The 14,228-nt window shown below is 44.5% G+C and overlaps 4 protein-coding genes across 5 annotated transcripts; 2 read left to right on the top strand and 2 right to left on the bottom strand.

Annotated features, from left to right (window-relative positions):
• Positions 1-1,612: 1,612 nt before the first annotated feature.
• On the top strand, positions 1,613-3,559 carry BCIN_01g08830 (hypothetical protein). 2 transcript variants are annotated; one of them, XM_001560883.2, is made up of 4 exons: positions 1,613-1,986; positions 2,325-2,513; positions 2,815-2,833; positions 2,994-3,559. In XM_001560883.2, the coding sequence occupies exons 1-4, from the start codon at positions 1,864-1,866 to the stop codon at positions 3,128-3,130; spliced, it is 468 nt and encodes a 155-aa protein (XP_001560933.2). In that variant the 5' UTR covers positions 1,613-1,863; the 3' UTR covers positions 3,131-3,559. The 2 variants fall into 2 exon arrangements, with proteins under 2 accessions (XP_001560933.2, XP_024546551.1); XM_024690782.1 differs by lacking the exon at positions 1,613-1,986 and having other exon boundaries at positions 2,043-2,513.
• A 582-nt stretch (positions 3,560-4,141) lies between these two features.
• Positions 4,142-6,349, bottom strand: BCIN_01g08820 (hypothetical protein). Its single transcript, XM_001560885.2, has 2 exons — positions 5,962-6,349; positions 4,142-5,726 (listed from the first exon to the last, which is right to left on the bottom strand). Exons 1-2 carry the CDS (start codon positions 5,984-5,986, stop codon positions 4,306-4,308), a joined length of 1,446 nt encoding a protein of 481 aa, XP_001560935.1. The 5' UTR covers positions 5,987-6,349; the 3' UTR covers positions 4,142-4,305.
• A 264-nt stretch (positions 6,350-6,613) lies between these two features.
• On the top strand, positions 6,614-9,806 carry BCIN_01g08810 (hypothetical protein). Its single transcript, XM_001560886.2, has one exon. It carries the CDS (start codon positions 6,964-6,966, stop codon positions 9,238-9,240), a length of 2,277 nt encoding a protein of 758 aa, XP_001560936.2. The 5' UTR covers positions 6,614-6,963; the 3' UTR covers positions 9,241-9,806.
• Positions 9,807-9,913: 107 nt separating this feature from the next.
• On the bottom strand, positions 9,914-10,757 carry BCIN_01g08800 (hypothetical protein). Its single transcript, XM_024690781.1, has 2 exons — positions 10,361-10,757; positions 9,914-10,286 (listed from the first exon to the last, which is right to left on the bottom strand). Exons 1-2 carry the CDS (start codon positions 10,665-10,667, stop codon positions 10,072-10,074), a joined length of 522 nt encoding a protein of 173 aa, XP_024546550.1. The 5' UTR covers positions 10,668-10,757; the 3' UTR covers positions 9,914-10,071.
• Positions 10,758-14,228: the final 3,471 nt, after the last annotated feature.

The raw sequence follows: 14,228 nt of genomic DNA, 5'->3' as shown, positions 1-14,228 counted from the left end.
AGGAAGTTAAATTGTCGAGCTTTCAATCTTGCCATCAATCTCCCACTCTCAATGCCAATGCCAATGTCAATGTCAATGTCAATCTCGATTGCACTCCCGCTCTACCAGAAAGCCCCAGTATCAAGGTTCTATGGTAACTGTGAAACCGAGCATGTGGCAACTTCTGCTCCTCACCCAGAGGTCTAACGTCGATGTAGGAGAGGCCATCGAGGATGGATGTGTAAGACTGGGACTCGCCCATATTACTTGCCCCCCCCCTACCTCTATAAGAATCCGATTGCAGTGTCGGAGTGCTGAGGATAAAATGGCCATGACGATGTTTTCGTGGCCGTGTGAATACCGGTAGTTGGGTGAGTGTGGATGCAGCAGGACAAGAGTGCAATGTAGACCAATCAATTCTCCCATCGTCGATGGCCCTTGGCCACTTGAGTCATTGCGGTCTCCCGTATTCTCACTGACCTGTCATTCTTGAATACTTTTCACGTCATCACGACTGGGGAGGGGAGGGGGTGGATGGCATTTACGACCAAGAACCTATCAGATCACGCTTCCCAACATTCCAGATCTTTTCCAAGGCGACACGGTACAGGATAGTGCAGCCTGGTCGAATCTCAACCGAAGCAATGTGTGGATCACTCTCTACAGGTCCTCTACAGAGCATACCTCCTTATTCGAGAGAAACGTGCCATGGAGGATGCACGGAGGAATCAACGCTCACTCATGGCACATGCAAACACGGCGATCCGAATTGGACATCAGTTTCTCCAAAATGGCATGGTGTGATTCATCGGGGTTGATCGATATATACATAGATAGAGACATAAACTTATCACCGCCCAGCGCCCAGCGCCCTGTGTGCCCACATCCAGACGTGATACCGAACACCCACTCCGCACCCACTCGCCCACCCACTCACTCACCCACTCACTCACTCACCCACCCACCCATCTGCAATGCGAGCTTGAAGCCCGTACAACGATATCCATCGTGATAATTCTTACTAGCTGGGCAGGATAGGCCCGAGGTAAGGTCTCCGTTCAAAGTGCGTTCCACAGCTGGGGACTGGGTATTTGATTGAAGTACAGACAAATGCGTGTTTATTCTTCTCTCACTGCCTCCCTGGCATCTTCATATCCACATCGCTCCCGTGACCAGCCGTAAAGGAGGCAGACACGGCAGACTCCCCATTTAAACTTCCGTTCCCTCTCAACTTCCACGTGTGTTCCATACTAATAAATGGCCTAGGGAGGTAAAACTGCTTGGCCCCATCAAACCTTTCAGAAACCTCTTAATGCCATGCCACACACCACGCTGTCAAGAATTATACTTTCCATCCATTACTCGTGACATTCATCATGCAGGTGGTGCTACCAGAAACTCAATAATATCATCGTTTGGCCAGGACGTGCGCAGAGGTATCACCATCTGCCAAGCAAGCAAGCCATCGAACTGTTGCGAGAATGCCGTCTTTCACACAATCTGGTTATTCAAATATCCATCTCTCTCTCCACATTCGTTTTCATTCCTCTCTCTCTTTCTTCCTTTGCTTGGCTCGCTACACCAAACCATGAGAAAGCCAATGAAAGAAACAGGTTGCGTTGCACAAGATGAAAAGCAGATGAAAGTCGGCGTCGGGAACTTTCTCCTATGAGTAAATGCGATCGATGATCTGAAATAGATCCTCATATTGGGGGGGGGGGACATGATTTTACGATGGATTTGATCTGTGTCGGCGTCATGGGGTTGATTTCATTGCTTATGTTGTGTATCCAAGCAAGCACACCAAGTAAGCATCTCCAAACTCCCACAAGTACTAGGGAGGTACTAGGGATGTACAGTGTGTGTAATAGACATGTTTGATCGATGATGCCCATCTACCTACTTCTCGAGTATTGGTCGCAATGCCACGCGTTGCAGAAATTACAACTGGGCAATGAATGGCAAGATAAGGTGATGTTAGAATGTCCCATGAAACATGGAATTATGGTACGATCCCAAAGTTTAATTCTTTGCCCCCCCTTCATTTGCCCATCTGCCCATTCGCCATCTGCCCATCTGCCCATTTGCCCATTTGCCCATTTGCCCATTTGCCCATTTGCCCATTCGCCCATTCGCCCATCGACATCAACAAAACCCCCATTTACCTCCGAAAACCCTCGTATCGACTCGGTGCTTCGTACATCAAAGTCACGACCTGCTCTGCTTTTCCGTTTTGGGTCCAAGGGATGTGATGACATTCCGAGCTTAACACGATCCGATTGCCGACGCCAAGGACTAAGCACTAGGTAAACACACACTGAGCTGAGCTGAGCTGACCAGACCAGACCAGACCAGAGCATCAAACCACCAACTTATCGATAACGCACCGTGCTTCCGATACTTTCCAAGTCCTAAGTGTTCCTCAAAGACGATTATTCAATCAAGTCACAAACATAATGTCTTCATCAAACAATAACGCAAAGGACGTTTCCGAAAATGGGGATGTGGCCACCTCAGAGGCAGATTTAGCCCAGGTATGTTGATCAGTATTACTACATTCCCGCATGTTCTGCTCCTTGAGTCATTTTATTGCCCCAAAATGTCTCTCAACACCCTCCCAACCACATACACAGTACCGACGCTTCCTGTCCGTTCGCAGATTCCCGTGTGATTCATCATGTACTTCTAGACTTTCTTACCATTTGCCCATGGGCATTCACCCAAATTTTAATGCGAAAACCCGTCTCGGAGACAGAATCCCATCCTGAACTTCAAAGCCCCCAACAGTCCAGAGCGGCATCTGAAGACCCCTGTCTAACCATTCCCAAATTCTAGGCCTTCAAAGAACTTCAACGTGCGTTTCCCACCAATGATTTCTAGTCCCTAGTCTTCCCTTTTGGTTATACCTTCTGCCACGCCACCCTGAACATTAGACGCATGCGTCTCTTCACCTAGTCCGCATAACTCATACATCGTCGTCTCTATCGAATTACCCCTGACAACGCGCTTTTTAGGAGGCGAAAAGACAGCACAGATGCTCGAATCCAACCTTGCAAATCTCGAAAAGAAGATTGACGACCTCTTAGCGAGCTTCGAGGCTCAGGGCTCGGCGCAGACCGAGACGAATCAGGATGATTCCACTAGGAATTAGGAGAAAATAGACGAAAGTGGTCACACGGAGTCTTGAATCTGGGGTCTAGATGCTTCATGTACCGAAGTCATGCTGTCGCTCCTTATGTCTTGCGTCTAGACTTGCATGAAGAAGAGTTTGCTGTCTGGAATTCCGAATTCTGCTCGATCATGCTGAGGGCTTTTTCCGGTACCCGCCATCGATCTTTTACGTTGATGCTGCGACTGAGATGTGCAGATGTGCAGATAGACACGCGGGGTCTCCACCCAACAAGGGAATCACTAGATTCTACTTGGGGAATAGATTTGAAGCTGTTTGATACAAGTAATGATATGAGCTTCCTCTATAGAGAACAAAAGAGAATAACTTAGTATCGAATAGTATTCTACTGTACTCTTACTTGTCTGATCTCCACGTTGCAATATTGGAAGACTACAATACATCGTCTCAGTTACACAGCTGAGTAGTAATCTCTTGACTGTCATGCAAAATTCTTCCTGGAGTCATGAAGAACATGTTCATGTGCTATGCTATCCATCTTTCCATCCCACTGCTATTCCATCTTGAGCATCAATAGAATCGAAGACGCGATATTGTTCATAACCTTGATGGCGCAAGGTAAACCCGGTTTGTAGGCTGATTCTCCGATAGCCAGGTTTTTACAACGATGAGGAAGAGAGCTTGCTTATGGTAATTCCCAAACCCTTCATGTAGCAACTACATGGCAATTGTTCGCTCGATTTTTACTGTTTCCTGTTCCGGCCACATTTTGAGTTCCCGGTTCTCTTCTTCTGTGTATTGTATCTGCATGTGAATTGTGGAATATGGCATAGATTCGCAGAGCTTTCATCCTATAAGAGGAAGAAGTAGGCCATATAAATTCTTTCTCACAGATATGTAAGTTATTCTGTATGATGATATTCAGCACAGGACTGGGCTTAGCCTGCGATATCTATGACTTGTAGATATTGTTCATCTTGCCTGCCGGCTTTTCAGATAACGGTTTATGTTCGACACACATGCTGCATGAAATGAAACGAAAGATATTTTGTCTGATCAACGCGAATGATCCATTTAATTTGCAATTGGGTTGTTATTTACAATGCTCGAGGACATCGGTAGTACATGAAACTGCGGACAGCAATTCCTACCCCCTTTTTTCTCATCTCGTTAAAGTTCGAGGTTAACCTGCGTGTTTAAGCTCCTAATCTATTTTTCAAAAACTTCTGCAATCCTTCCATCACCTCGCTCTCCACGCCACCTTCTTGCCATGTTAGACTAATTACCAATGGTCCTCCTTCAAGATTTGCAACATTGCATCCAATCGGGGCACCAAACACCATTCCGCATTGAGAAAACAAGAGTCCGTCAAGTTTTAAACAGCTATCTTGGGGAACTCTATTCATCCTCACCACTCCAAGGTTAGACAGTTCGTACGTTTCCGATCGCTCTGCTGACATTCCTTCGCGGTAGTACGACCCCCAGTCGACAATCTTCTCGGCGGTTCGCAATTGTGGTACGCCTCCTCCGGCTTCAATTCTATTCAGATCGGTCGAGATCTCCCGGGTTATCTGGCTTCCGATCGTAGCTATCAATGCTTCTTCTTCTGGAGATTTCTCCCGCGTATGGCGGATTTTGCTCAATAGTTCGGCGTCCCACTTTGTTGCTATGAAGGCTACGTGGTTTGCCATTTCGCTCAGGGGGAGTTTGCTAAATTTCCGCAGCGAGTATGGCGTGCAACCTTTGAGACCAAGCTGGTCACTTGTGACTACTGCGCGGGCAAGATAGCTGGCGATCAAACCGTGCAGATAACCCGTGACGGTGATTTTCAGACGACGACTCGTTTCCAAAACCCGCTGGACCTGCTCGGGAGGAATGGTAACGAGAAGCACGAGAGTTTTGTATGATTCGATGGTGGGCATGTTGGGGAAGTTTCCCGCCCAGATTTTCTCTTCCTTCTCGTCCGTGCGAGGTGCGGTGTTGGGCGAGATGGACTCGTATCCTGGAGGACTGATCTGCATCGCGTCCTCGATGGCTATTGGTCTCCCGACAGTTGCCGGTACCGTATACGGCCACTGCACACTACTTTTCTCACCGGTTTCGACTGTAGCCAGGGACAATTGCTCGTGCAAAGTCCGCTGGAAAGCAGCACAGCTTAATCCATCGGCAATGGCATGGTTTGCTATGAAAAGGATAGAGACTTTGTAGGATGCGTCTTCCATCGCGTGCATGAGAAGACGAATTTTCCACGCAGGTTTAGTTTCCTGGTCCTCGAAAAGCTGCTCGTGCGCGGCTCCTAGCTCTTCGCAAATACGCTTTTCCAGAGATTGAACATCGCGGCTTGCAGTTGGGGAGGAGATTGATACAAGATCGTCCCAGGAAATCTGGGAAAGCCTCTTGAAACGCGCGGGGAGATTGCGGCTTTTGGAGCCTGGGAGGAGACCGTAACTGAGTGAGGGATGCTTTTCTATTGTTTTGTAGAGGGCGTGTTGGAGCTGCGAGATTAGTTCGTGTGTGGGATTGGGGGTGCGGGGATGGAAGCTGTAGAGGGATGTTACGGCGCAGGAACGGTAGAGTCCTAGTTGGTGGCGGACGGAGTAGTAGTTGCCGAGGAGGCCTGGGGTTGGGTTAGTTGAATGGTTTGTTTACATTGACTGCTTGCTTTGAATTAAATTTTTGGTGGCGGGTTTCTTGGGTCTTTCTTTCTACATCTTCTGCTTTCTACTATCTTGTTTTTATACTTGGCAACGTATACTTCGGGGTGGGATGTGAGATGTGAGATGTGAAGGTGACGAAGGTAAACGTGATGTATATACAGGAATTGGGGATTTGAAAATAAGATCACAACGCACCTGCTGGGAAGGTATTGGATTCCATTGCGAACCAAACTAACTCTCGGATTCGACGAGGGAAGATAGTATGAAGAAACAAAACACTTTTTTCTAGAGCGAAGTACAATGTTATATACTCATCTCGGTGTTTGAGCAGGAGTGCTCGTTGCGATTTGATGACTCCGATGCGATTCGTATTCGTTCACCTTACCGCCTTGGGCAGAACAGGGGGTTTGTGGTGCATGCATGCATCATTTCATGCTGAGCACGGGTAGATAAGATACCTAGCCAGCTGGCGATGAATCATAATTTTGAGAATGGGATGGGTAATGTAATGGATGGGTTGCTTTTGAGGTACTGGAATAGGATATTGATTTTTCTATGGATTACGATAGGGGCACGCCGGAACAGAACTCTACATGGTGTAGATCTACGAATGTTAATGTGTTTACATTCTCTTTGGGATTCGTGGGATTTGCTTCTCGAAAGATTGATTGATCGTCTGGTCACAGTGCTCAATCGCTCCCTGTAGTTTTACTAGACTGGATTGTGATCGTCTCCACGTTGTAGGGAGCGGGGGCGCGGCTAATTTTGATAGCATTACTACCTACCTACCTACCACTTAAGCGCTCCGTAAGGTCAGGTTAGTATGATAAGCGATCAATCGTGTAGTGCAACATTCAACTCATTATTTCATAATTCGAGTATACGTAAACGTACCCTAGCTTTCTCATTCATTTTGCTTGAATTACAAGAGAATGTTTGAGCATTTTTGCATGCATCACTCTTGGGCTCATCTTTCTCTTTGTGGAGATACCACTGCGTGAATCGGTTTGGTTATGACTTTCCTCTTCCGCTTCCCATTATGGATATTTCGAGGACCCCACCCCGCGGAATTTGAATACCACAATCTCACAGAAGCAGATGCGATTCGTCTCCTGATTGTGCATCCAGGTAGTTCTTCTTCTCCCATTCACTGCAGTCTCATACACACGAGTTTGAAGGAGTGTCGACTAGATATCTATGATGGGTATACCGCTCTCTCGTATGTCTGGGGGGGATCCAGGGGCGCGGAAAACGGTATTTATTAATGGTCTTCCGTTTTCCCTAACGGCGAATCTGGCAAATGCGATTGGGCATTTGCGCGATGAAAATCGTCCGCTGCGGTTATGGGCAGATGCGATTTGTATTGATCAGAAGAATTTGGCGGAGCGTACTCAGCAGTTGGGTTTGATGAGAGAGATTTATCGGCTGGGGGGGCGAACGGTCATCTATCTGGGTGATTCGTCAGAGGGGGTGGATACTCTGCTTGGGAATATTGGGAGAGAGGGATTGAATGCTCGGTTGTCGGAAGTGGATGATCTTGCATTTCGGGATGTTCTCTCGCGTCCTTGGTTTACTAGAGTGTGGACGTATCAGGAATTGCTCCTTTCTAGAGAAGTGGTTGTTCAGATTGGTCGGTGTAGAGTGTTGTGGCAGGATCTTTGTAGTGTTTTTTTGAATGAGGATTATGAGTCTGTTAGAAAGTCGGATAGCATGGCTGGGTATTTATCATATTCACAAGAAAGATCGGATATCGCTATGATCAACGCAGATACTCAAGGCTATTCGACTCAGATTGATTCATCCTCACATCTATCTTTCAAGCCTGCGACTCAAGCGGATGCTTATAATTTGGAAATATTGAGAAGTATGGATGTCTCGCGACGGAAGTTTCAAAGCGGGTTTACTGGCGGATCCTCGCTTCTGAGCATCCTCGTATCTCGACAAGGGTCTGGAGTTTCCGACTTCAGAGATATCATCTATGGTTATCTTGCAGTTGCTGAAATTCGTCGTCCGTACAGTTATGGAATATCTTCATGTTTACGCCCGAAAGATTACTTGCCAATAGTTGATTACACCAAGAGCGTGGATGAAGTTTTTGTCGATGCGGCTTTCTACATTGTCATTTCGACCGAACCACGACGACTCTGGGATGTGCTATTTCATGCCGAAACTACGCATCCCCACTTGAAACGACGAGACTTGCCAAGCTGGGTACCAGACTGGACTCTAGGACGAAAGGACTTGCCGAATTCCAGCTGGCCGTTTATGAGAAACCTTAGCACGGATATTCCAGCGCCTGGCGAATTGAAAATGAGCTCTAAAGTAGGACCCTGGATCATACCCGTTGATCCCCAGATTCTAACGGTATACTGTGACCTTCAAGCTATTGCAGTTGTTACCAAGACTGCTCGACCAGATTTTTCAGGATCGAATTTTGCCGAGCAAAAACAGATCTTGATTGATGCTTTCCACGAACTTCTTGAGATGTACAGAGACCGGCCCAAACTTGACGCTCGACAGGTCTGGGATCTACATTTCAATTCCAAGCTTCGGAATCTATACAAAAGTCTCTACGTATGTTGGGAATCTCTAGGGGTGGAGAATATTTTCTGGAAGAACCCCGATCTACGACACTATAAACTTTTCAGCAAGATTATGCATCAGGTGTTTAAATATTGTAGCAAGCTTTCTGGAATCGGCGAGCTTTCTGAATCCAAACTGTGGCAGCTTCTTCACGGTTCTCCTATTGCTATACTACTCGTTACGGCTATGTTCCCATCTAGCGAGAATCTCGTTAGCGAAAGAGCTTTTGCGCGATTCTCTAAATCTCCCTCTCTCGTTAGTATAGGAATTGTTCCCCGCTCGACAAAGACGGGAGATTTTGTACTCCATTTTTACGACGGGACGGAGAACCATTCTTGCGGAGTCCTGCGACCTATGAATGATTACAGGAATGAATATCTCGATGAAGAAATCAAAGCTGGAATCGCCGCGCAGGGTTTGAGCTCTGATGTTTTGATCTTTCACTGCGCTTATGTTGGGAAGGGCTGGGTGGATAAAGGATGGGTGGATAAGGGTTGGGATGTCAAGATGCATGGAAATAGTGATGTGGATATGGATATGCATACGCGCAGCAATGCTGAAATAGAACTAGAGAATCCAGGCAGTAAATGGAAACCCAATTGGGATCGTGTCTTAGGCGAGTCTAGCATACGCTCAGAATCTAACCCAGATCTTGGCTCCGCACGACCACCAGATGCGGATTCGAATCGGGATCTGAAGGTTCTGTCAGATCTAGAGTCCATCTTCTACGCAGCGGATTGCAAAGATGAGCTCAAAATGCTGTTGAAACTTCGCGAGTTTATGGCGGATGAATTTCATGAACCTGTGGATTCGTTGATGAATCTCATGCGAGGATTTGACAGGGCAGTTAAAATGGCGGATTTCAATCCGGTCATGACGGTTTTGCATTGAGCGGATTTCTGGGATTTTGATCCGTATCGTTTATCGAGATGGAATTTTGGGTATTCGGCGTTTGGAACGGAGATTGTGGTTGTGGAAATTTGGAGATGGAGGGATTGATGCTTGGGTTTCTACTAAATCTTTGCATGAATGCAGATGTTTCTAGAAGATAAGAGAGAGGATATAGTAGGAGATTATTATAGCAGTATAGAAGATTTCTAATTGAGCAGACACTTGGCTGCTCAGAAGATCGAGAGGGTTGTATATACTAATTGATGGTAGATTCATTCCAAGAGTACTCTTTGAGAGAACTACTAGCAACTCTGTAGGGGTATGCTTTAATTTGACTTGCGAGTCACCAGTTCTCACTTTGAAGTAGCTGTTTTTCCCAAATAGCTAGACGGATATACAGCGAATCCACCAATTGGAAAGGTTGCCGTCATAGCGATGTTGAAAGTAAATTTGAAAGTTTTTTTTTAGATGAATTGTATTTGAGTAATTTGTATTTTAGTTTCATCTTTTGTTTCGTTTCACAAAAGATTGTTTTAGAAACAGGACTAGTAAATAATAAGAATACAAAAGAGTCGAATTTATCAGAGGATCTGATGCAAGACCACGACCAACAGAAACGGGTCTGATCGAAATTAATACACTCTCATCCTGGATGACAACGAGGAGGAATAGCTACGATCACCTATCTTATTAATTGAGATTCCTGCGCATTGGCGTAATAAATCTCAATGAACCATTCATTCTCAACCATATCGATCAAAACTACAAAAAGTATAACTCGAAATCTGGTAGTCGATCAATCATCTCCAATTTCGAACACAAAAACACTTTTCATAGGAACCAGCCAAAAAATGCCGCCACGCCAAACAGCACGCTGCCAGTGACTGTACAATAACTAACCGCGCTAGCCTTACTACTTCCACTCTCACTCGATCCACTCGTCGAATTCGCACTCTTGGAAGTCGTGTTCACGAGTTGGAAATTATATACACCACACCCCGTATTAATGGAGCCGGATCCTGCGATTGAGGAACTGTTCTCGCCGCCTATGAATCTATTAGTCTTTGTTTATTCTTCCAATTTTAAAATTCAAAAGACAAGGAATCAAGATAGAACTTACAAGTAGAGAAAAGATGATTATAGACGATCTCGCAGTCGCTTGCGGAACTATTTCCCGGGCATGACGTTGCTGCAGATGTGAAGACAAAGGAAATGATGGAGTTTGAGGGGGATTCTATATTGTAGTTCCTGGCCGTGGATGAAAAATTGCTAGAGGCGATTTGGGTGCAGAATTGGGTGGTATATTTTGATAGAGAAGATATATTGAAAGAGGATGTCGCGCTGGAATCGGAAATACATATCGGTATTGAAGTTGCGGTGATGATTGTGAAGAAAAGAGATAATGCTAACATAGTTCGTGAAGTCATCTTGAATCAATCGCTATGATTTTTCTATTCATAAACGAGTTAAGGATGTGAATTTAGACGATTGTCGGGGGTGTGGTTTTCTTGTTAGACAAATTAAAATGTACACTCTTAGTTTCCAGAACTATTAAATAAAAGCAACCCGAAGAACAGAAAACACTACAACGTCATCAATTTGGTGCTACGCTGAAGATCGCAGTACACATAACTTTTCTAATCGTGTCGTTGGATGTAGCCATCGTAGTGAATGAAGGATTGTGCCGGCTGCGGTCAGATAAGGCTGCGTAGGTGCGGCTAAGCATTGCAGCTGTGTGAAATGCATGGCCACAAGGTCGATTAGCTCTGTATGTTTATTTATATATATGGTTATCATCTTCAATAACGCTTGATTTAGACTTCTGACACATCCATATACAAAACTGGAGTTTCTACGTCAAATTCTCAAAAGCCTCGGTGCGAAATCCACTTGTTCAGGTAAGAGTGATTGCAGACTAATGTTCAACGTATACAATTACTCACTGTTCATTTTTGGCCGAGGCTATAATCGAAGATCATCGTTGCTATTCTTGAAGATCGTTTCAGAAATATTCCTTCTGAAAGGATTTGGGATTAATCGCGGTAAATGCAATTTTTGGCTACTGGCCAGATAATGTTCAATTGGCCCCAACATTAGGCTCGTGCTATTCCTCTACATTGCCGTGATTGTAAGCGCCCAGTACTGCTGTGTTTGTTGAGAGAAGCCGACTTGATACTGCAGTAGATGTATGAAAAGAAGCCAGAAAATAACAGCATGGTCGATAACGAGATGAACAATGAAGAAAATTCCGGGTTGAAAAATGTAAAAGCATAGAGACGATGTGACTACCCCATCATTAATTCGTGAAACTTATTGGTTGCAGTAGAGGATTCCAGAAGACCCCGACAGCAGGTTCTCATATCAGGTCACTGTGCACAATCTAATTGTTGCTCAGAATTTTCTCTTCTGCGCGCAGCAGTTTCGTGAATATCGGGATGCGCTTCAGCCTCGGTGTAGAAGACAGTTTCTTATTTCTGTGTCAATGATGTATTGTTGGTGAAAGGCGCAGGAGGATCTGACAGGACCCCCCACGATATTTTGTATCGAGCACACAGTCATATTGATGTGTATGTACTTGTTGTCAGGAAGTTATTTCGCGGCGAAGCAAAAATCCCAGAAGCGGTTCTAGTCTCCGATTTCAACTTGCTACCTATGAATCACGAAGCAGTTTATAAGGTTTGATGACCTGAAAAAGTAAATCCCCTAATGGTGGTTGCGATGAAACAGTAGAACTAGGTTGGAGTGTCAATGCTGTACCAAGAATCCGCGTCGAAAGTTTGATCAATCAGATGGAGGATTTCATCTTAGTATACTGACATCAAAGAAGAAAGAAAGTCTTCTCACCATGGTGGAATTGTTGATGTTGCTTGTGGTTAACACTCATGCAACCTGTCTACGCGCCCTAGAGTCTTTAGCGAGCTTGATACCCCGGGAGATTCAAGCGTCAACGTGATATGGTTAAAAAAACTCATGATCAATATTATTTCCCTCGATAACTAGCGAGCAGTTTTTCTGAGATGCTGATCCGAATTTTACAGTTTTCTCTTCTGGCAAGGTTTGTGGTATTTTATTAAGTTATTGTTGAGAAACTTATTGGTATAACATCTTATAATGCGTGACCTGCGCGAGGACCCAACTTCCTCCAATGGCTCAGTACCTAGGTACATTTTCATCTCTAACAACCCTCATTCAACACATAGATCAAAACATGTCGACACACCTGAGAACTAATTGGTAATGGGCAATCACTCTTGTTTCATTTCGCTTGCTATAGTAAGCGAACGTGTACAATAACAGTCCGATGAGTGTGTTTGACTAGCGTGAATCGGTATGTAAGATCTAATGTACCCCGCTGAGCCTGCCCCACCAAATTTCGACAATGGACGTTGACGTCAGTATATAAATTACAACATGGCAATACTTCAACGCTCATTATGTGTCCAATTGTTGAAATGCATTTAACACTAAAATTGTTATATGTTAAGAACATATAATTAGACTCTTTCGGGGTCCGTCCAACTCACCAGAAATTTTCCCCCAATGCATTTAAGTTGTGGAATCTCTTGCCTTTCTCGAGAAACACTTGCTTTCTCAATAAACTCCTTCTTTTTCCTCCACCTCTTTCTTTTGAACATCCCGAGTCAAGTACAAGTGTAGATCAAGGAAAACAAAAACAACAAAAACCCCAGTCAAATAGAGCCATCTTTTCTTTTCATACACTTTTCTACATGTAGACATGGGGGCATGGAAGGATTGATGCCGGGTTCGAAATTGATGGTGCCTTTGTTCGTATGTTAGAGTTGTCGAGTGTTTGAGACGATACTGAAGGAATATGTGAGGTTGAGCGGCTTTAGAACCGAAAGTTCCGTATTGGGGTGAGTGATGATTGGTGCTCAAGTTTGGCATTGGACTGGTATTGCAATGGAGGTTGCAGGATATTGGATTGCATTGGAGAGAACGAAGTGTTGACGCCATTGGTGTTCGAAACATTTTCTTGACAATTTTCATACCAATTGTAGGTTGCGATGGATAAGTACTGCACACTGTTTTTATTTGTAAGAATGCTGATATTTGGAAGGGATTTTAAGGATAGTGTGGGTGACGACTTGAAGTGTATCGGAAGCTAGTGATAGTTTCTCCTAGCTTCACACTACGAAACTGCCTCTCAATGTTGAACTTTTTGGCACTACTTGAGATTTCCAAAAGTTTTTGGAAAGACCATGTTATTATTTTTTGTTTCCATTCCTTCATGATTGCTACATTTGACCGAGCATGCTGAAAAGTTTTCTTCCGTTCGATTGAACTATGAAGTCAGTAGTTTTATCATTGTATTCTTCAATTCCGAACAATGACCAATCATTGATTATATTCCCTAACTTATATATATTGGATGTCTCTAGTGATTCATACTACATCTAAAATCTCCAAGCAAATCGAGAACCCCTTTATCGTGTTCTTCTCATAATCAACACATCTAGAGACTTTTATTCTGCTAGGGGATCTGGTACATTCTCATCTTCATCTCTACTTTCAACATTTCAATAAAATCATCTTAAACTTTGAGGATAATTTATATACTATACTGCATTACATGCATGTGGCAGTAAAACTCTTCAGAGAAAAACATGCTAGACCACATCATTGAACAAGTCATGCGCTCTGCTGAGCGCTGTTCACATTCAGGTTCACGTACATGACCTCAAGCTGGATTCCCCATATGAAAAATTTGTTTCGCAATGACTACATACTACCAATTATCTACCACCTCCTGTGTGCAACTTTAAGATGCGTAGTCTCTCATCGTCACCATTCTTAGCTAGAACTATTCTCAATGCTGGACTCAAGCTCCTGTCTGTTTCAGATGCCTGTCCGCCTCAACCTGTCAATAGACGGCAGGGTTTGTGTTTTCCGGTGAAAATCACAACAATTCAAAAGCATAGAGAGATTGTGGTCTATTGGCGAAGACAGTTTCAAAGTTCTGTCGAGGA

This window comes from Botrytis cinerea, chromosome 1 (assembly GCF_000143535.2).
Source record: "Botrytis cinerea B05.10 chromosome 1, complete sequence".
In the NCBI taxonomy this organism is placed as follows: Eukaryota; Fungi; Ascomycota; class Leotiomycetes; order Helotiales; family Sclerotiniaceae; genus Botrytis; species Botrytis cinerea.
The sequence above is the reverse complement of the archived record's forward strand: the minus strand, read 5'-3'. Positions and strand labels throughout refer to the sequence as shown.

Coding starts and splice junctions, on each gene's coding strand:
- BCIN_01g08810 (XM_001560886.2), top strand. CDS start 6,964: ATGATGGGTATACCGCTCTCTCGTATGTCTGGGGGGGATCCAGGGGCG.
- BCIN_01g08800 (XM_024690781.1), bottom strand. CDS start 10,667: ATGACTTCACGAACTATGTTAGCATTATCTCTTTTCTTCACAATCATC. Junction 10,287..10,360: donor TAATCATCTTTTCTCTACTT/GTAAGTTCTATC, acceptor ATAGATTCATAG/GCGGCGAGAACAGTTCCTCA.
- BCIN_01g08830 (XM_001560883.2), top strand. CDS start 1,864: ATGATGCCCATCTACCTACTTCTCGAGTATTGGTCGCAATGCCACGCG. Junction 1,987..2,324: donor CCATGAAACATGGAATTATG/GTACGATCCCAA, acceptor TGACCAGACCAG/ACCAGACCAGAGCATCAAAC.
- BCIN_01g08820 (XM_001560885.2), bottom strand. CDS start 5,986: ATGGAATCCAATACCTTCCCAGCAG. Junction 5,727..5,961: donor ATCCAATACCTTCCCAGCAG/GTGCGTTGTGAT, acceptor ACCCAACCCCAG/GCCTCCTCGGCAACTACTAC.